Here is a 20359-nt window from a genome sequence, read left to right as displayed (position 1 = left end):
CTTTAACTTGTAAATCTTTTCAGCTGCTGTGTACACCAGAGGATCGACTTTCTTGTTTCTTTTACACAGTAAAGTAGCAGTGGAATTGAATACAATTAAAAACAGTATATTTTATTTTTATTTTAATAAAATTGCAATTCAGATTGAATGTTTTAAGCAACAAATAAACAACAAAGAATTGTTTTGCTCCTGTCTGTATTGGACCTGGATCATGATTCCTGGGGAATATAGAATCAGGGATTTAAGAAACTTTTCAATTCGTGCTCACTTTTCTCTTGTAATTCAGCTCACTAGTTGCTTGATTTCGATTACCATTGTGAAGAATTGTTGCATCACAGGATCTGGGGTTAACAGAACAGTAAATATGTAATAATAGCAAATTGGGTCCACTTTTAATTCAACATGCACAAGACAGATTGAATGGTTCTCAATCTGTAATTAACTGGATTTAATCTTTTGCAGGCCTAGGAGAACTGCAAGTCAGAAGCTCCCTCTTTTGGAATGCTTGAAAACAGAGTTGTTAAACTGAGTTGAATGTAACCAGCTGACTGATCTGTGTCAGTTTGTGCACATTGTGGACGGGTTATGAGAAGTGACAAGAAGTGCCAAGAGCTTTATTCAGTGCATTGGTCAGGAGGGGGCTGAGAGCTAAGGGGGTGAGTGTCATCCAAGGATGATTAATGGGCTCTGTAGGGTGCAATAAGGGCTAATATATGCTCAATACCAGTGTGCATTTCTACCTCCTAGGGGAAGAATGCTAATGGCTTTGTGTCGACCTATGTATGGTGGCAGACTTGGTGGAAGCTAAGGAATTTCATACTCTTTTCTGCAAATAAAACTGTCAGTCGAGTGACAGAGATCTGAAAGTCAGGCATCTATTACTGAAAAGAATAACTGAAACACAGTGATCCATAAAATTAAGTTTAAAGGTGTTGGAGGAACTCCTTTGCATATTACTGCATGAAAGGGGACCTCACAGCAGAAAACAGTGAAATATGCACACTCAGGAATTGCAAGGAGGCAGGCTCAGGATCAGACACCTCAACCTCTGCTAGTTTAAAAGATCAGAAAATGAACAAAACATTTAGAAGATCAGACAAATTCCTTCCAGAGGAGTTACTGGAGATAGCATTGGGTAAGAGCTACGGAGAACTTGGACTACATTGTACAGCTGTTTGTGAGAGCTTGTTTAAGCCAGGAATTGGAATAACACTTCTGTTGTGTATTTGCACCTGTAGCCCTGGTGTTGGAACTTATTGTCTTTTGAGAAAAGTGTGGCAGCAGGCTGTCTGCATCTTCATACCCAGTTGTGTTCATCAACTTGTAATGTCTGCCATGTTAAACTGGTCTACCAAGTCATATTTCAGCATGAAAATACAATTGTGACTTTGTAATTTTGCCTGGGGTCAACTTTGTAATAATCCTTCGTGATGTTATCAGTACTAGTTTTACTTGTGGACTATCCAAAGCATGGTTTGAGTGCAAAGCACTTTGATGGGAGATGGAATACAGAGTTCGAATACGGTAGTCAGGTGTAGAATATGGATTCAGAGCGGGTTTTTTCCCCGTTGATTGGGAATGCTGTCGAAACAATTAAGGTATTGATTTTGTGGACATGTGAGTTTGTTTAAAACAATCAATGTGCTTCAAATATCTTCAGTGTGTTGCTTTATGGCAAATTGCAGGTGCTAAACTAATGATTGTGATCAGAATTGAGGCTCTGCAGGTGCAAATAGTTATTCACTGTTATTTTGGGAAGATCGGAGGAGAATATGTACAATCCTAAATTTAGAAGATGACACCATCGTGTTGAACACAGCTGTGAGAAGCCACAATTCCAGTTAATGGTGAAAGGAAGTGCATTTATTTGTGCTGCTGATAGCATGCAAATGCGAAGAGTTTTATCCATTTTGAATGATTCCTGGATCTTTATCTGCCTGTTCTTTATAGTGACGAGATTATGGCTGAGATTTTACGCATGGCATAAGAAAGACTTATGTTTACATCCAGTGAGGGTAAGAAAATTATACTGGTGCAGATCAGAGTTCTGGAATGGCTTTACCAACAGCAGTGTACTGCAGAAAGGTCTACTTTCATCATTTCCATTTGATTAAAATGGGAATGCGTAAATTGTGGATCAGTTTTCCCGTTCTCGCTGCATGGGCTGTACACGTGAACTGAGATTTTAGTTTGTTTCATCTTGTTGTATTTTTAATTATTATGAAGTAAATCCAAGGGGACACTGACGATTCTAATCTTCTTTCTTCAGCCACACAATCAATCTTTTGAGCAACATTCCAGTGTTGGGCCTGGATCTCCTCTTCAGCCCCAACATCAAATATGGAACAGTCGATTACAATGGGAAGAAGATGGATGCAATTGAGGTTTTGCTGGGGTTCCTGGAGAAGAGAATAGACAGAGTAAGACTATATTCTTTTTTTTTACAGCAAATATGTCAGTGTGGTTGAGAGTAATGTTACACTGGTGCTGAGAGATTCCACCAGTTAGATTAAGACACAATGTATGCTAAAGTCTTCAATCAACCAGGAGCCATTTTTTGTTGTTGTTGCTTTGAACTTGTAAATGTTTTTCTTGGCTGGTATCATTAATTGTAGCAAACATTTATTTGGGTTCAGTAAGGATATAGTGAGTAGTTTGCTTTCATCTGTCTCTAATCTTACGTCTGTGCATGATTTCCATTAATGTTTTCCATTATAAATGCCTGTAATCCTCTCATATAATAAGAAGTCTTACAACACCAGGTTAAAGTCCAACAGGTTTGTTTCAAATCACTAGCATTCGGAGCACTGCTCCTTCCTCAGGTGAATGAAGAGCTGGGTTCCAGAAACCTATATATGGACAAAGTCAATGAGACAATTCACACCTCTCTAACCTGTGATTATCTCTCTCTCCAGTTGCTCTGTCTGGACCTGTAAAGATTTAATTACCTGCAAAGACTCACATTCAAAATATCGTCTTGCATTATTGACTTTGTCCATATATATGTTTACGGAACATATCTCTTCATTCACCTGAGTTTGGAGCAGTGCTCCGAAATCTAGTGATTGGAAACAAATCTGTTGGACTTTAACCTAATGTTGTAAGACTTCTTACTGTGCTCACCCCAGTCCAACGCCGGCATCTCCACATCATGGCTCTCATATAATAGGAAGCATACCATGTTGTATTCACACCCTCATGTGTAAGTACATTGCCACCAATGGCAGGAGGGCCGTGACAAACTTTCATTGGAAATTCTCACTATAAATGACAATCCTAAGAAAGAGGAGCAGGAGTAGGCCCTAAGCCTACTCCGTCATTCCGTATGAAAATGGATGAAGACATTTATCCCCATCTCGGTTTTAAATGATCATCAACTCCTTATCCTGAGGCTTTGTCTCCCATGTTCTAGATTCCTCCACCAGGGGAGCAACCTCTCTGTCTGGGACATGGGGAGTTATTTATGGGGAAAGATATGAAAATGACAGAATGAATACTTTCCAGTGGTGACATCTTGCGTGACTCGGCTCGATTATCTCCTAGTCTGCAACACCGCTTCACTTAAAGACCCTGTGTGATATTGGGAATGGGAGAGGTTTTACTCTCGTCCTGTACAGTGTGGTAGTAAATCAGCAACCCGTTTTATATAGACTTTGGTTTTCTTTTCTGTTGATGTCGATTGTCAGTCGGGAAGAATTATGTCTCTCAGACTTTGGAACATGCTCTGGGATGAACTGAGGCAATTCTCTGCCGATTTACCATTTAGTGATCCCAGCCGAAATCAATTCTATCCCTGTGACACAACATTATGAATCAACTTGTATTTCATTGTAAATATTACAAATTGCTTGGCAGCTTTTTCCTGCTGATGATAGGATGTTGGTAATGTTACAAATATGTAATTTTGGTTGCATGTGCTTTCTTAAGTTACAGGTTAAATCCAAGCACCTTACAGTGCCTTAGTTATCACACAGTTGAGTAGACTTCTCAAAGTAAATGGTACTCCAGGTTGCTGACCACAGTTGAGATTAACCTTTTCCTGAGACTGCAGTTTTGTTGGGACAATAATTTCCTCCCATTTTTCTGTTAGCTTCCACAATGTACAGAGCCAATTCAGCTGTTGGCCGAAAGTGAAAACAGAAAATGCTGGAACACTCGAGTCTGCGGAAAGAGAAATTGTTAACGTTTCAGATTGCTGCCCCTTTTGTCAAAACTGGCATCCAGCTGATATGTGGACTGGATTCTCCAATCCAGTTTGTTCTTCACCTCCACTCCTCCTTCACCTGATTCTCCAGGAGAAATTTCAAGGGAGCGGAAGGAAAGAAGGAAGGGGGGGGGAATAAATAAAATCTTAGTTCTTTTTGTTCCCCGTCCCCAGCCAGGTACAAATTCAGGAACAGAAGGATGTGACTGCACTGGAGAGGGTGCAGAGGTGATTCACCAGGATGTTGCCTGGGCTGGAGCATTTGAGCTATGAGGAGAGGCTGGATAGGCACAGGTTTTCTTTCAAACAGAGAAGGCGGCAGGAGGACCTGATTGAGGTGTATAAATTTGAGGGGCATGGACAGCGTGGATAGGAAGCAGCTCCTCCCCTTAGTTGAAATATCCAACAATAAGGCACATCATTTTAAGGTGAGGAGCAGGAGGTTTAGAGGGGATTTGAGGGAAACCTTTCACTCAGAGGGTAGTGGGAGTCTGGAATGCAATGCCTGAGAGGGTAGTAGATGCGGGAAACCTCACAACCATTAAAAAGTACATGGATGAGCACTTGAAATATCATAACATTCAAGGCTATGGGCCAAGTGCTGCAAAATAGGATTAGTGTAGGTTTAGTTTAGTTTTATTGGTGTAGACTCAATGGGCCTTTTCTGCCCTGTACGGCTCAAGGAAACCCAGCCTGCATGAAGCTCAGCATGTACATTGCTTCAACTGAGAGGGTGGTTTGCTCCCTCACTATACCAGCTACAAAAATTTAAATTCATATGGAGAAGAAGAGAATTTTTTTCACTGAGGGCCATTAGTCTGAAATTCTCTTTGCCAGATGGGAGGATTCTGGGAGGGGGGAGGGGTTTGATGGCAACAAAGGAATGGGGCAGGCCAAGCTCAGTGGGTAGGTCCTGGAGTTATGATGATGGGGGGTGGGGGAGGGGGGTGAGAATGAGAGATCCCTGGTCAGGATAGTTACGTGGAACGTAAGGGGTTTGGTGTGGGGGGGGGGGGGGGGCAGTGAAAAGTTTGAGGGTGTTTCCTCACCTAAAAAGCTTAAAGGCCGATGTTGTCATGTTACAGGAGACTCATCTGAAGGTGAAAGTCCAGATGAGGCTCTGGAAGGGCTGGGTGAGCCAAATATTTCACTCCGGATTCGACAGTAGGGCTCGGGGGTAGCGGTTTTGGTGGATAAGTGAGTGAGGTTCCAGATAGAAAAGGTGGTGGCGGACCAGGGGGGTAGATATGTGATAGTAACGGGGGCCTGGGATGCGAGGTTGGTGGCATTGGCAAGTGTGTATGACCCTAACTGGGATGATGCAGGATTTGTGAGGAAGGTGCTTGTGGTCATTCCGGACCTGAATTCGCACAAGCTAATAACGGGAGGGGATTGGAATTTGGTGCGGTCACAGCCGAGCTCACTTGGTGAAGGTGGCAGGGCCAGCTGGGGTCCCAGTGGAGTATTCCAAGAAATGTAAGGACAAATTTGCGCCGGTGATGATGGGGATGTTTGAGGAGGCGATAGGGAAGTGGGGTGCTACCACAAACATTGGGGCAGGCCTCGATCTCCTTGCTGTTAAAGAAAAATAAGGATCCGACAGAGTGTGGGTCGTACAGGCCTATGTCGCTACTGAATGTTGACGCAAAGGGGCCGGTGGCTAGGTTGGAGGTGTACCTGCAGTAGGTGATAGGAGAAGACCAGACAGGGTTCGTGAAAGGAAGGCAGCTATTCTCAAATATTAGGAGGTTATGAAATGTAATCATGACGCTGGCTGAGGGGAAGGAGACGGAGGTGGTGGTTGCGCTAGACGCGGCAAAGGCATTTGATCAAGGAGAAAGGGGGTATTTGATGGCGGTTCTTGAAAGTTTTGGGATCAGGCCAAGATTTACGGAGTGGGTACGGCAATTATATAAGGAACCGATGGCGAGTGTCCACACAAACAACGAGTTTTGGGTACTTTGCTCTGCACCAGAGGACCAGGCAGGGATGTCCTATGTCACCTCTGCTATTTGCATTAGTGATAGAGCCTTTGGCCATCGCTTTAAGGAGGTCGGGATTGTGGAAGGGAATAATACGGGGGGGTGGGACATAGGGTGTCTCTGTACACGGACGATTTATCGTTCTATATATTGGAGCCAAGTGTGTCGGTCGGGAACAAGGAACTTCCCCGAAGCTTTGGGTCTTTTTCAGTATATAAATTGAACCTGGAAATGAGTGAATGTTTTGTGGTGTCCCGGCTGGGAGTGGGGGCGGGAATGGTAGAGCTACCATTTCGCAGGGCGGCAACCCGCTTCCAATATTTGGGGGTGCAGGTAGCGCGGGACTGGGAGGAGGAGGGAGGAGTTGGGTTGGAGGGAGGGAATGGAGGAGGGTCTGTGCAGGGGGTCGGGGTTGAGGGTGCTGACAACAGCGCTGCTCCTGATGGCCCCAGGCAAGTACTCTGGGAGCAACACTGAATATTTGGAGACAGTTCAGACAGCATTTTAAGCTGGGGGCTGGGACAGGGGAGATGCCGATCAGGGGGAATCACAGATTTGAGCCAGGGAGGCTGGATGGGAGGTTTTGGAGATGGAAAGAGAGGGGGATTAGGGAATTAAAAGACGTTTTGCGAGGTTGGAAGAGTTGGGGGTTAAATATGGACTGGGGCAAGGAGAAGGGTTTAGATATCTGCAGCTCTGAGAAGGAGGTTCAGAGCTTCCCGATAGCGCCCTTTCCCTCATTGTTGGAACAGGTATTGACAGCAGGGGGAATGGAGAAGGGGGGATGTCAATAATCTACGGGAGGATTTTGGGGAAGGACGGGGTATTCATGGAGCGATAGCCAAGTGGGAGGAAGAGTTGGGGGAGGCTATGGAAGACTGTGATGTGAGGGTGAACGCCTCAACCTAATGCGCGAGGTTGGGACTGATACAGCTGAAGGTCGTGTATAGGGTGCACCTCACAAGGGCAAGGATGAGCTGACTCTTTGAGGGAGTATTTGAGGGAGTGGAGGATGTATGTGAGCGTTGTGGGAGGGGCCACGCAAACCATACAGATATGATTTGGTCCTGCCCGAAGCTGCAGAAGAATTGGAGGGAGGTTGTTAAGGTCATCTCGGGTGCAGTGCATGTGAACCCGGAACCAGAGCCCCTAGAAGCCATTTTCGGGGTGTTGGACAGATGTTTTAGCTTTCGCCTTGCTGATTGCCCAGGGGAGGGGGGGTGGCAGCGGGGGGTGGTCAGCTTCTGCTCCCTGTGCCTTGGCTTGACGAGGGGATCTACTAGAATTTCTGACTTTTGAGAAGGTGAAGTTTGAGCTGATTGGGCAGCACAGTAGTATAGTGGTTAGCACAATTGCTTCACAGCTCCAGGGTCCCAGGTTCGATTCCCAGCTGGGTCACTGTCTGTGCGGAGTCTGCACATTCTCCCTGTGTCTGCGTGGGTTTCCTCCAGGTGCTCCTGTTTCCTCCCACAGTCCAAAGATGTGCAGGTTAGGTGGATTGGCCATGATAAATTGCCCTTAGTGTTGGGTGGGGTTACTGGGTTATGCAGATAGGGTGGAGGTGTGGGCGAGTAGGGGGTGCTCTTTCCAAGAGCCGGTGCAGACTCGATGGGCCAAATGGCCTCCTGCACTGTAAATTCTATGATTCTTTGAGGAGGGATGAGGGAAGGGTTCCACAATTAATGGGGACTGTTATGCATTTTCAAGAATTGGTTGCCATCGAACATTAGTGGGTGGAAGTGGGCGGGAGGGGTGGCTGCATTATTGTTGTTTTTGATTACACTGTTTATTGATTGATTTTTTTTTCACCTGGATGTTTCGGTCTGTATATTGAGGGGGGTGTTGCTTTTATTTGGGGTATTGTTATTATATTTACTTTCTCTTTTGTTTATTTGATGAAAATGAGAATAAAAAGCTTTTTTTAAAAACTCTCTTTCCCTCAACCTCTGCAACAGCTCGCATGGAAATAGCTACTACAGTGGGAGGACTAGCTCTAATGTCACTAGTAGGGGCTGTTTAGCACAGAGCTAAATTGCTGTCTTTGAAAGCAGACCAAGGCAGGCCAGCAGCACGGTTCGATTCCCGTACCAGCCTTTCCGAACAGTTGCCGGAATGTGACGACAAGGGGCTTTTCACAGTAACTTCATTTGAAGCCTACTCGTGACAATAAGCGATTTTCATTTTCATTTTTTCATTTCACTAAATGGCAAAGAAGAGGTTTCAAGTGATTTTTAATGCACAGAGCTGTTATCATCTAAGATGCACAGCCTGAAAGGGTGCATAAGCAGATTCAATAGTAACTTTCAAAAAGAGATTGGCTAAATGCTTGAAAAGGGAAAATATGAAGGGTTATGGGAAAAGGGAAGTGTATGGGATTAATTCAAAGACAATATGTGTCAAATAACCTCTTTCTGTGCTATATGATTGTGGATTAAGTTATTGCTCCCCAATACTATTTTGCAGGTTATTTCCAGCAGGAAAGTGTGTGAATAGGATAAATTTTACCGTGTCCAACCTGTGAACAAACGCTGCATATTTCGAGAAGCTGATTAAAAAGTATAGACTATGAAAGGTCACTAACCAGAAATTGTAACTTTGTTTCCCTCCTTCACAGATGCTGCAGACCTACCTGAGTATTTTCGGCATTCAAATGAAAATATACAACTGGATTCATTAATTATTGGGCATTTTTCAGCTTGCACTTGCTGAATTCTGGGACCAGAACCAACATATTTAGACTATTGACTTTTTCCCCTATTCCCTCTTTTAAACTGATACAGTACACAGATTGTTAATAATCCAGGGGAATGAACTTCCGGTGGTGGCGATGTGCTGAGCAGTCGCATGAAAGGTGTCTCTCCCTTGGGAACTTCATTTAGGCCCTTTTAACCTGTAAATCAGATGCCAAAGTAACCCCCCCCCCCCCCCCCCCCCCCCTCAACCTCACCCCAAACTCACGAATACCCAAGGAAATTCCTTTGAACCAGCCACGCACTGGAAAAAATAGTAGTAATAGTAAAAGTCAGGAGAGGAAGATCCAGATCTCGGAGCGAGGAGACATGTGGAGCAAGAATGGCAGACTGAGCAGGATCACCAGCGCAAACACCGGCCCACACACTGGAGCAGTGGCTGGAGCTTCTTTCAATATAGCTCCAAAAGTTCTATAAAGAAGGAACTCCTGTCAGCCAGAGAAACTGCTCTTGCACAATCAAAGAGGCGTTGGAAAGAACGGAACGGAGACTGGAGACCCGGGAAGTGACAGTGCAGGACATGGAGAAAGTGGCCACCGACCAGAGTCATCTGACCACCTTGCTCGAGACCGAGGTGCCAAGGTTGGTAACAAAACAGAGAGCTCTCCAGTGGAAGGTGGAAGTTCAGGAAAATAGGTCCCACTGCCAGAACCTAAGGATTGTTGGGCTACCTGAGGGCACAGAGAGCAAAGAACTCAGTCGTGAGGATGCTTGGGAAGCTGGTCGTAGGGGAAGGCTTCATGAAACCCTCAGAAGTAGACCAGGCCCACAGGTCGGTCCAATCAAGGGCCAAACCAGGAGAACCACTGTGGGCGATCATAGCGAAACTGCATAAGCTTCAAGATACAGAAAAGATGCTGAACTGGGCGAGGAGCACACGGTCACGTAGATGGGAGGGACATACAATCCGCATCAACCAGGACATTGGAGCTGACCTGGCCAAGCAGTGGTTGGAGATAAATGTTACTAAGGTGGATATGTAACCTGCAACCAAAATGAGGAGGTCTCACCCTCCGCATTCTGGGAGGCGGTGATGAGGGGGAGATAATAGTGTATAGGGCCCTTAGGGCGAAGAGGGCAGCTAGGCAACGGCTGAGTGACTCCATATTGGAAGTGGATCGGTGATATTCCACGGCCTCAACCGTGCAACTATTGGCGGAGAGGGAGAAGCAACACATGGAGTTTGACCTTCTCTCCACTGGGAAAGCAGTGAACCAGTTCCGTCAGACACGGGGAACCTTTATGGAGACAAGGCCAGCCGCCTGCTGGCTCACCAGCTGAGAAAGCAGGCACCCGTGAGAGACAGGAACGGCAAATTAGCCACAGTGCCAGACAAAATCAACGAGGCCGTTGTAACTTTCTACCGAGAACTGTGCACACCGAGCCCCCAGAGGAGGATTCTAGATGAAGTAGTTTCTCGACGGGCTGGGCATACCAGCTATGGGGGAAGGAAAAGCGGCAGGGATTGGAAGCACCGCTAGAACTGGAGGAAGTCATGGAGAATATCAACTCCATGCAGCCGGGGAAGGCATTGGGTCCAGGTGGATTCCTGGTGAATGTCTATAAAACATTTATGGCATCAAATCTCTTGCGGGAGATGTTCAATGACTCGTTTTCAAGGGGGGGCCATGCTGCCACACGGGGATGGGCCTCAATATCGCTAATCTTGAAAAAAGGCAAGGACTCGACGGAATGTGGGACACACAAACCCATCTCACTTCGAAGCACCGAAGGCAGAGTCCTGGCGAAGGCCCTGGCGAGGTGACTGGAGAGTTGTGTGCCGGAGGTAGTCACAGAAGATCAGACGAGCTTTGTCAAGAGCAGACAGCTAACAGTGAACGTCAGACGTCTGCTGAACATGATTATGACCCCACCCGGAAGGGGACACCAGAAGTAATCATCTCCCTCAATGCACAGAAGGCCTTCGACAGAGTAGAATGAAGGTACCTCATTGAGGTACTGGAACGTTTTGGATTTGAGCTGGGTTCACCTCGTGGGTGAAACTACTTTACAGTGCTCCCATGGCGAGTATATGAACAAATGCCACCAGCTCTGAATACTTCTGGCGGCACAGAAGCACGAGGCTGGGATGTCCAATTTTCCTTGTTATTCGCCCTAGCAATCGAGTCAATGGCTAAAGCCCTTCGAGCAGTGAAGGGATGGAGTGGCATCCAGAGGGGGGACGTGCAACATAGAGTCTCACTGGGAGAGCTGCCGTTCAAGCGGGCCCAAATGAATTCCAATACCTGGGGACCCAGATAACCCACGGCTGGACACGGATCCCCAAGTGGAACCTATTGAGTCTGGTGGAAAATGTTAAGAGGGACCTGCGGAGTTGGGACCCGGTCCTGCTATTCTACCACTGGGCGGCCAATGCGGAAAGGATACGGGGGTGGATCAAGGAGCCGGAGGTGAAATGGGTGAGAATGGAGGAGACATCCTGCACAGGGACGTCCCTCCGAGCACTGGCCATAGCCCCCCTCCCATTTTCCCCAGCCAAGTATTCAAGGAGCCCGGTGGTAACAGCCACTCTTAAGGGCGTAGAATCAACTCAGGCACCATTTCCATCTGGGTGCAATGTCCACCATAGCCCCATCAGAGAAACCACTAATATACCCCTGCAACAATAGGCGCCTCCTCCGAAAGGTGGAGACGGGACAAATGGGCACTGACACGAGGGGACCTGTATGTAGACGGCAGAGTAACGACCCGGGGGAACTAACGGACAAGCTCCAGCTCCCGAAAAGAAAAATGCGTGAAACTAAGGAACTTCCTCTGTGAGGAGACCGCAACGTTCCCCAGCGACCCAGACATGCCCTACTGGACAGACTTCTGACATCGGACAACTAGGGGACAGTAGCTGTGCCGACATGTACGGATGTCTGCTGGAGGAGGTCCACTAGACGAGACATGGGAGAAATGAGAGGAAGAGAGGAAGGCACGGAGGAAGGGGGGGGGGGGGGGGTGGTTGCTGGGAGGGATCAGGATCGAAGCACTACATGGGGCGAACTCCACCTACTCAAGCACAGGGCTGAGCTTAACGCAGCTAAACGCAGTGCACAGGGAGGACTTGACCAGAACGTATGAGCGGGTTCTTCCCAGAGGTGGAGAACAAATGTGAACGGTACAAAGGAGGCCCAGCTAACCACACCCACCTGTTCCAGACTTGTCCCAAACTTGCTGCCCGCACAGTGGTTAGCACTGTTGCTTCATAGCTCCAGGTACCCGTGTTCGATTCCTGGCTTTGGTCATTGGCTGTACAGAGTCTGCACCTTCTCCCCGTGTCTGTGTGGGTTTCCTCCGGATGATGTGGTTTCCTCCCACAAGTCCCAAAAGATATGCTTGTTAGGTGAATTAGACATTCTGAATTCTTCCTACGTGTACCCGAACAGGCGCAGTAGTGTGGCGACGAGGGGATTTTCACAGTAATGTTATTGCAGTGTTTTAGGTAAGTCTCCTTGTGACACTAAGGACAATAATAATAAAGATTATTATTACTGGACCGCGTTTTTCCCGCCCATGTCCAAGTTTGTGGGAGTGAAGATGGAGCCATGCCTCCTCGTGGTGGTCTTCAGGTATCAGAACAACCAGAGCTCTTTACGCCGAGAGGGGCAATCACTTTAGCCGACGCGATGGGGGAGGAGGGGGGAGGGGGGGGTGGCGGTGGAGACCGAAATAGACAAAGGAAGACACGGAAGGAGTGTGGGGGGGGTTGGTAATTGGAGGAGGGAAGACGTTACCCAGAGTACTGGGGAAGCAGGGCAGAGGAACCAAAGGGTATCGAAAGGAGAGCCAACAGCAACAGTGGGTTGCCGCAAACACACCCTTGGTATGTTTTAATTCTGTGGGGCCACATGTAAATAATCAAACGGTATAGTTGTAACCAATTACTGGGGGCCTGATATTAACGGGCCTCGTAGCTGTAGATATGTTTCCTGATTACTCTGTTTTCCCTTTTGTCGTTTTATTTCTTTCGTTTGTATATTTTTTATTCATTTGCCTTTTTTGCAATGTTGTCACAATCAAATGCAAAAACGAATAAAAATATTTTTTAAAAAGCCAGGGGAATATCTGGAAAGGTAAGTTTGGTCCTGAGGCCAAGAGAGATGGGAAAACAACGTGAACAGTTCCCGAATATTGGAGTGAAATGGACTTATTCAACAATTGTATTTTCGCAGAGTTGCGATTTTTAATTTGAATATTTCTACCTTTTATATTTGGTAGGGGTCCAATTTAAAGGAAGGATTGACTCCAGTTTTAAGTGTTTTGACAGAAGGTTCCAGAAAGCACAGAGATATGAGAAAATATATACGTTCACGGGTAAGGACTTTAAAAGTTCATAAAAATTAATTATTGGATTCTCTCTCTCTCTTTCTCCCCCCCCCCCCCCCACCACACACACACACACACACACACACACACACACACTAGAAGATAACAGAATTTGAATTACGGATTGGAAAACCATCTATCTAGTTGCCAATTGGCTAACTTTAGAAAACTGAGAGGTGAAAATACGTATTAGAAACAGAGAGAGCACTGCTCAAGGCGGCACAATTTGAGAATTGTGGGCTTGCCCGAAGGGACAAGGGACGATTTGGTATGGTGTACCCAGCGAAGTTGAGGGTAACGTATAACGGCAAAGACTTGTATTTTGAGACAGCGGATGCGGCTGAGGCGTTCGTGAGGGCAGAAGGCTTGGGACAGACATGAAGAGCGGAACTGGAAGAGAGACTGTGGACTGTGTTTGAGCAGCTGGAAAATGTATAAATGCTACAACTTTTCTTCTACTGATGTGTATTGTAATTTACTTCTCTTTGCATTGTTACAGAGTTCAAGTTAATGGTGGGTTGATTGGCGTTCTGTGTTGCGACAGTTATGTTAGTGAATTGTATGGGTTGGATTGTTAGTTTTGTTTTTTCTTCCTCTGGGACTGGGTGGAAGGGGACGATATATCTTGGCGGGGAGGAGCCACCCGCGCTAGCTAGCTAAAGTCAGCTAGTGAACGGAGGTGAGGTGAGAGGTGGGCTGCGGACGTTGGAGCCTGGATAGCAGGCTTCAATGAGCCTACGAGGCGAGTGAGAGGGGGGGAAGGGATGGATGCTGGGAGATGTTGTTTCAGGGGGAAATGTAGGAGGGGATTCTTGGGAGGGGAGGGGGCTCGATGTTAACAACGGACAAGGGCGGGTCAGGCTTAAGGGGCAGGGCCTGGTGGTATGATGATAGTGGATAAAAAAGGTGGGGTGGGGGGTTGAGAGACCCCCCAATAAGGTTAGTCACGTGGAACGTGAGAGGGCGAGGAGGTCCGGTCAAGAGGTCAAGGGTGCTTGCGCATCATAAAAGTTTGAAAGCTGATGTGGCAATGCTGCAGGAGACTCACTTGAGGGTGAAGGACCAGGTGAGACTTAAAAATGGCTGGGTTAGCCAAGTGTTTCACTCTGGATTTGATGGAAGGGCTCGAGGGGTAGTGGTGTTGGTCAGCAAAAGGGTGCGCTTCCAGATGGAGAAGGTGGTGGCAGATCAGGGGGGTAGATATGTGATTGTGATGGGGGCGCTGGAGGGGAGATTAGTGGTGCTGTTCAGTGTATACGGTCCCAATTGGGACGATGTGGGATTCGCGAAGAAGGTGTTTGGGGCCAAACCCGACTTGGACACACACAAGCTGATTGTGGGGTGACTGGAATTTGGTGCAGGAGCCAAGGTTGGACAGATCACGGCCACGCTCGCTGGTCCCATCAGGGGGCGGGGCGAAGGCGCTGGCTGGGCTAATGGTGGAAATGGGAGGGGTGGACCGTTGGAGGTTCCTGCACCCAAGGGAACGGGAATACTCATTTTTCTCAGCAGTCCATAAGGGATACTCACGGGTCAACTCTTTTGTGGTGGGAAAGGCTTTGCTGGCTGGGGTCAAGGGGTCGGAATACTCATAACTGCAGTGTCAGATCACGCTCCGCATTGGGTGGATATGGTACTGGAGAAGGGGATAGCGCAGAGGCCAGGGTGGAAATTGGATGTGGGGCTTTTGGGGAACCAAGAGTTCTGTGAGAAAATTGAAAAGGTAATTAAGGAATATGCAGGTTTCAACTGTACGGGTGAGGTGTCGAAGTTGTCTGGGAGGCTCTAAAGGCGGTGGTGAGGTAATTTTGTTTATGGCCAGGGTGAACAAAGAGGAGAGGTTGGAGCGGCAGAGGGTAATAGATGAGATGTTAGAGTTATGCAGAAGGTGGGGACCCAGCGAAGCTGGAAAAGAGGAAGGAACTACAGGCGAGCTTTGACCGACTATCTACCAGGAAGACGGTGCGCCAACTGAGACGAGCAAGAGGTGCAGTTTATGAACATGGAGATAAGGCGTATGTTAGCAGGTCAGCTCCGAAGGAAGGCAGTGGCAAGGGAAATTCTTCAGGTGAGAGATAGGGCAGGGAAGTTGGTGGTGGCTCCGGAGCTGATTAACAAGGTTTTTGAGGAGTTTTATGAGAGATTGTACAGGTCAGAGCCACTCGGGGGAGACCGTGATGCAGGTTAGAGTACCCGAGGCTAGGGGAGGGGGACAGGACTACATTAGAAGGAGCAATAGTGGAGCAGGCGATAAAGTATGCGATTGGGAGGATGCAGTCAGGGAAGGTGGCAGGGCCGGATGGGTTTCCGGTGGAATATTATAAAAATTCAAGGATAAGCTGGCACCCCTGATGGTGGGGATGTTTGAAGAGGCGATAGGGAAGAAGTTGCCAGAAACCTTGGGGCAGGCATCGATTTCACTGTTGCTAAAAAGGATAAGGATCCGACGGAGTGTGGGTCGCTGTGGTAGTCTGTGTTAGAAGTATTACGGTACCTAGTAATGTTGGAACACCATTGGTAGATAATGTATGCTTTCCATTGGTCAAGCCTGTGTGGTAGCTCCACCCTGCAAGGAGGGGTATAAGAGCCCGTGCCGCCCAAGCAGCTTTCTTTCTGTACCTGAGATGCTGGGGGGAAACATCTAGCTCCTAGTGTTGGGGAGAAACTGCAGCTGCTCGCAAGTTTCAGCAATCGACCACACTGAACTGTTGATTCGGGACGCTTTTGTTGCGAGTATGCTGTCCTCTCAAATCCGGCAGCGTTTGCTCGATAAAGAAACACTAGGCCTCAAGGAGGCACGGGCCCTTGCCGGCTCCGTGGATGTAGCCTACCGAAACGTCTGCGCCTATGCCCCCGAGCGTGCGGCAGCCCCCTGGGCAGCGTGGAATCCCTCTGCAGTCGACTCCGAGGCAATGCCCCACATCGCCCCACTTGCTTGTGCTGCAACGTGGCCAGGGGGCCCCGCTGCTATTTTTGTGGGCAAGCCAAACACCCCCGACAGCGCTGCCCAGCCCGTTCGTCCACCTGTAAAAGGTGCGGCAAAAAGGGCCACTTCGTGGCGGTTTGCCAGGCCCGGGCGGTCGCTGCATTCTCCGGAAGCGAATGCGGACCACCACTACAATCCTCTCCACGGGCCCCGTGCGGCCAGTGAGCGCCGCCATCTTCCTTCTCCAGGGCCACATGTGGCTTCCGGGCACCGCCATCTTGTCCCGCTGACGCCGCGTGTGATGGATGGACGCCGCCATTTTGTGCACCCACAGCCATGTGCGACCAGTGGGGGCCGCCATCTTGGATGATCTCCCAGGACCTCGGTGCAGATGACCACAAACCACCCGACGAGCATACCCAGCTGCTGCCACGATTAACCTGGGTGACCTTGGACCAGTCTTGGCCTCGAAAACTCTCAACTGCTACATCAACGGACATGAGACGTCCTGCTTAATCGACTCTGGGAGCTCGGAAAGCTTCATACACCCCGACACTGGGTGAAGATAAGGCGCTGTTCTCTCCCCGTCCATCCTGTTAATCAAAAAATCTCCCTGGCCTCCGATTCCCACTCAGTAGAGTGTAGCAAACCTCATGGTCCAGGGAAGGGAGTTCAAAAATTATTAGCTCTACGTCCTTCCCCACCTCTGCGCGGCCATATTCCTAGAGTTAGACTTAGTGCAGCCTCCAAAGTCTAACTTTCAAATTCGGCGGCCCTATACCCCCTCTCACTGTCTGCAGCCTCGCGACCCTCAAGGTCGATCCGCCTTCCCTGTTTGCGGACCTCACCCCGGATTGCAAATCCGTCGCCACCAGGAGCAGACGGTACAGTGTCCAGGACCGGATCTTTATTAGGTCAGAGGTCCAACGGCTAATGAGGGAAGGAGTCATTGAAGCTAGCAACAGTCCCTGGAGAGCTCAAGTAGTGGTGGTAAAGACCGGGGAGAAGCATAGGTTGGTCATCGACTACAGTCAGATCATCAACAGGTATATGCAGCTGGATGTGTACCCTCTCCCCCGCATATCCGACCTGGTAAACAGGATTGCGCAATACCAGGTCTTCACGGTGGACCTTAAGTCCGGCTACCACCAGCTCCCCATCCGCACGAGTGACCGCAAGTACACTGCCTTCGAGGCAGATAGGCGGCTCTACCACTTTTAAAGGTTCCCTTCGATGTCACTAACGGGGTCTCGGTCTTCCAACGAGAGATGGACCGAATGGTTGACCGATATGGTTTACGGGCAACATTCCCGTATCTCAATAATGTCACCATCTGCGGCCACGACCAGCAGGACCACGACACCAACCTCCGAAAATTCTTCCAGACCGCAAAAATCCTTAACCTTACGTATAACAAGGATAAATGCGTGTTTAGCACCGACCGCCTAGCCATCCTCGGCTACGTAGTGCGAAATGGAGTTATAGGCCCTGACCCTGAATGCATGCGCCCCCTGATGGAGTTCCCCCTCCCTCACTGCTCCAAGGCCCTGAAGCGCTGCCTAGGTTTTTTTTCTAACTACGCCCAGTGGGTTCCCAACTATGCAGACCCGTTCTCTGATCCAATCCACAGTTTTTCCCCTGTCGATAGAGGCCCGCCAGGCCTTTAGCCGCATCAAAGCAGACATTACAAAGGCCACGATGTACGCCATCAACGAGTCCCTCCCCTTCCAGGTCAAGAGCGACGCGTCTGACGTGTCTCTGGCAGCCACCCTCAACCAAGCGGGCGGACCCGTGGCCTTCTTCTCACGTACCCTCCATGCTTCCGAAATCCACCATTCCTCAGTCGAAAAGGAGGCCCAGGGCATTGTAGAAGCTGTGCGACATTGAAGGCATTACCTGGCCGGCAGGAGATTCACTCTCCTCACTGACCAACAGTCGGTCGCCTTCATGTTCGATAAAGCACAGCGGGGCAAGATAAAAAACGATAAGATCTTGCGGTGCAGGATCGAACTCTCCCACCTATAACTACGAGATCTTGTATCGTCCCAGGAAGCTAAACGAGCCTCCAACGGTTTCCACCGTGACTTCCTGAGATCCACCCTGTATATGCTCCAGTCCAGTCAGAACTCCCAACACCTACACCCTGACCTATATTAAATCCCACTTGCTCGTCATCCGTAACTTCTATTACATTGTATTCAAAATCTTCATTCCTCTTTGTAAATCACTTTGTTGCTTTGTCGTAACCACCTTTTATAAATCGGTGTTCTCTGGTTCTTGGTCCTTCTGACGATGGGAACAATTTCTCTCTAACTCCTCTGTCTGAACCCCATGATTTTGAACACCTCTATCAAATCTCTCCGCCTTCTCCACAGGGGATAAATCTAGCTTTTCCAATCTACCCATGTTATCTGAGCCCCTTCAAAGAGTATGGGCGTGATCTGTGTCTGGAAAGCAACTCTTCATGGTGCAGCGTGGTCAGTAAAACTGGGCGACCCAACTCGCGGGATCTACTCGGCTCGCAACACCTCGTGAGATCCAACGCGATCTCGCGAGTCGTTGCGATGTAAATCCCGTCCATTGTCAGCGGGATCACTTTGACCAATCTACATATTAGAATGAGACAGTTAGTCTCACTCTCATATGCATATTCCCAAGGTACCTGAGGCTCTGGGATTCATCCGTTTTGCCTTGGACAAGCGGTGTTCAGCGCTGGCCCCCACAAACAGGGACCAGATAGATCAACAACCTTGGGGGTCTCCCAGGGTATCGGAGGCCCCCCAGCTGCATGCGCTTTGGGCAGGGTGGTGACCTGGCACTGCTGGTGCCACCTGGGTACCCTGGCGGTGCCAGCCTGGTACTGCCAAGGTGCTGGTGTGGCCACTGCGAAGGTGCCAGGTTAGCACGACTGGGAACCCTCCCATAGTGCGTTCAGACTGGGGGAAGGTCATGGATTGCTTCGGCGGCCTCTGCACTCCCCAATGTACAAACAGGGCTATCTGCAACCTAGGCCGCGCATTCCCCGCTGAGGATCGAGAGTCACATTGTATTACCATTTGCTTATTGGCACTGCGAGCGGGTAAACACATGGCTAAACATGCTCACTATGGGACTGTGTTCCCATTTGGTTAAATCGAGCTCAAAAAAAATTAAGTATCTGAATATATCTTAGCATTTTAAGGTTTTGAATACTCAGAGCACAATCAGGAGCCCCACTACTTGTATGGAATGTGTTTTTGAGACATTTGAGATGTGATGTGGTGTTGATATAAATGCATTTATAAAGTTTATTTTTCAGTTGTATTCAGTATCTGGTGTAATTTAAACTGTTTGACCAGCAGTTAAATTTACAATTGTCAATGAGTAAACAAATATTACCCAGCAAGTTCAGGTCATATGTGTTGTAGTTAGTCTAGTATTGTGTCAAAAGTATTGTGTCAAACGTTTTCCTAAGCTATTGCTATTTTTGCATTGGCAGGTCCTGCCTCCTTTAAAAGATGTAAAGAATCGTCCTGAAATTGGCACCACTCTTAGAAATAAGCTGGTACGCCTCATGACCCACATCGACACTGGAGTAAAACACACTGCAGCAGAGTTCTTGTTTGTACTGTGCAAAGAGAGCGGTGAGCATAAGTGTAACCCCATCTCCTGTCATTGGACTCGAAATGTTAGCTCTTTTCTCTCCCTACAGATGCTGCCAGACCTGCTGAGATTTTCCAACATTTTCCCTTTCGTCCATCTCCTGTATTCCACTTCTTTGTTGTAGTAATTAAGAGGCACACATCTAATTTCTGATTAACATGACTTTGATTGGTGACATGTTGGCAGCTAATTGTATTAAAATGTGTGATGGGGGAGCGATATTTGCTCACTATGTCTAAATCTGTGTGAACTTTCTGTCAACTGCTTTCAGCAAAAACCTCCTATGTAAACCTGTCACACTGATTACACCCTCCCACCAATGGTGGTGCTATAGGGCCTGGCTGGAACGATAGAATAGAATGATACAGATCAAAGGGAGGGTATTCAGCGCATCGTGCCTGTGCCAGCTCTTTGAAAGACCTATCCTGTTAGTCCCATTCACTTGCTCTTCTACTTAGCCCTAAACCTCATCTCTTCTCTACATGAACTACTACAGAGAAGCTATCAATTCTCCAACCATTTC

At 48.1% G+C, this 20359-nt stretch overlaps 1 protein-coding gene across 1 annotated transcript in view; it reads left to right on the top strand.

Annotated features, from left to right (window-relative positions):
• ric8b (RIC8 guanine nucleotide exchange factor B) overlaps positions 1-20359 on the top strand; it is a 75346-nt gene that overhangs the window by 40103 nt on the left and 14884 nt on the right. The window contains exons 5-7 of the mRNA XM_038780250.1: positions 2270-2420; positions 13161-13256; positions 19673-19817. Coding sequence (XP_038636178.1) covers positions 2270-2420; positions 13161-13256; positions 19673-19817 — 392 coding nt within the window. The remainder of the gene's footprint in view (positions 1-2269; positions 2421-13160; positions 13257-19672; positions 19818-20359) is intronic.

Source organism: Scyliorhinus canicula, chromosome 20, assembly GCF_902713615.1.
Source record: "Scyliorhinus canicula chromosome 20, sScyCan1.1, whole genome shotgun sequence".
NCBI lineage: Eukaryota > Metazoa > Chordata > Chondrichthyes > Carcharhiniformes > Scyliorhinidae > Scyliorhinus > Scyliorhinus canicula.
The sequence above is the reverse complement of the archived record's forward strand: the minus strand, read 5'-3'. Positions and strand labels throughout refer to the sequence as shown.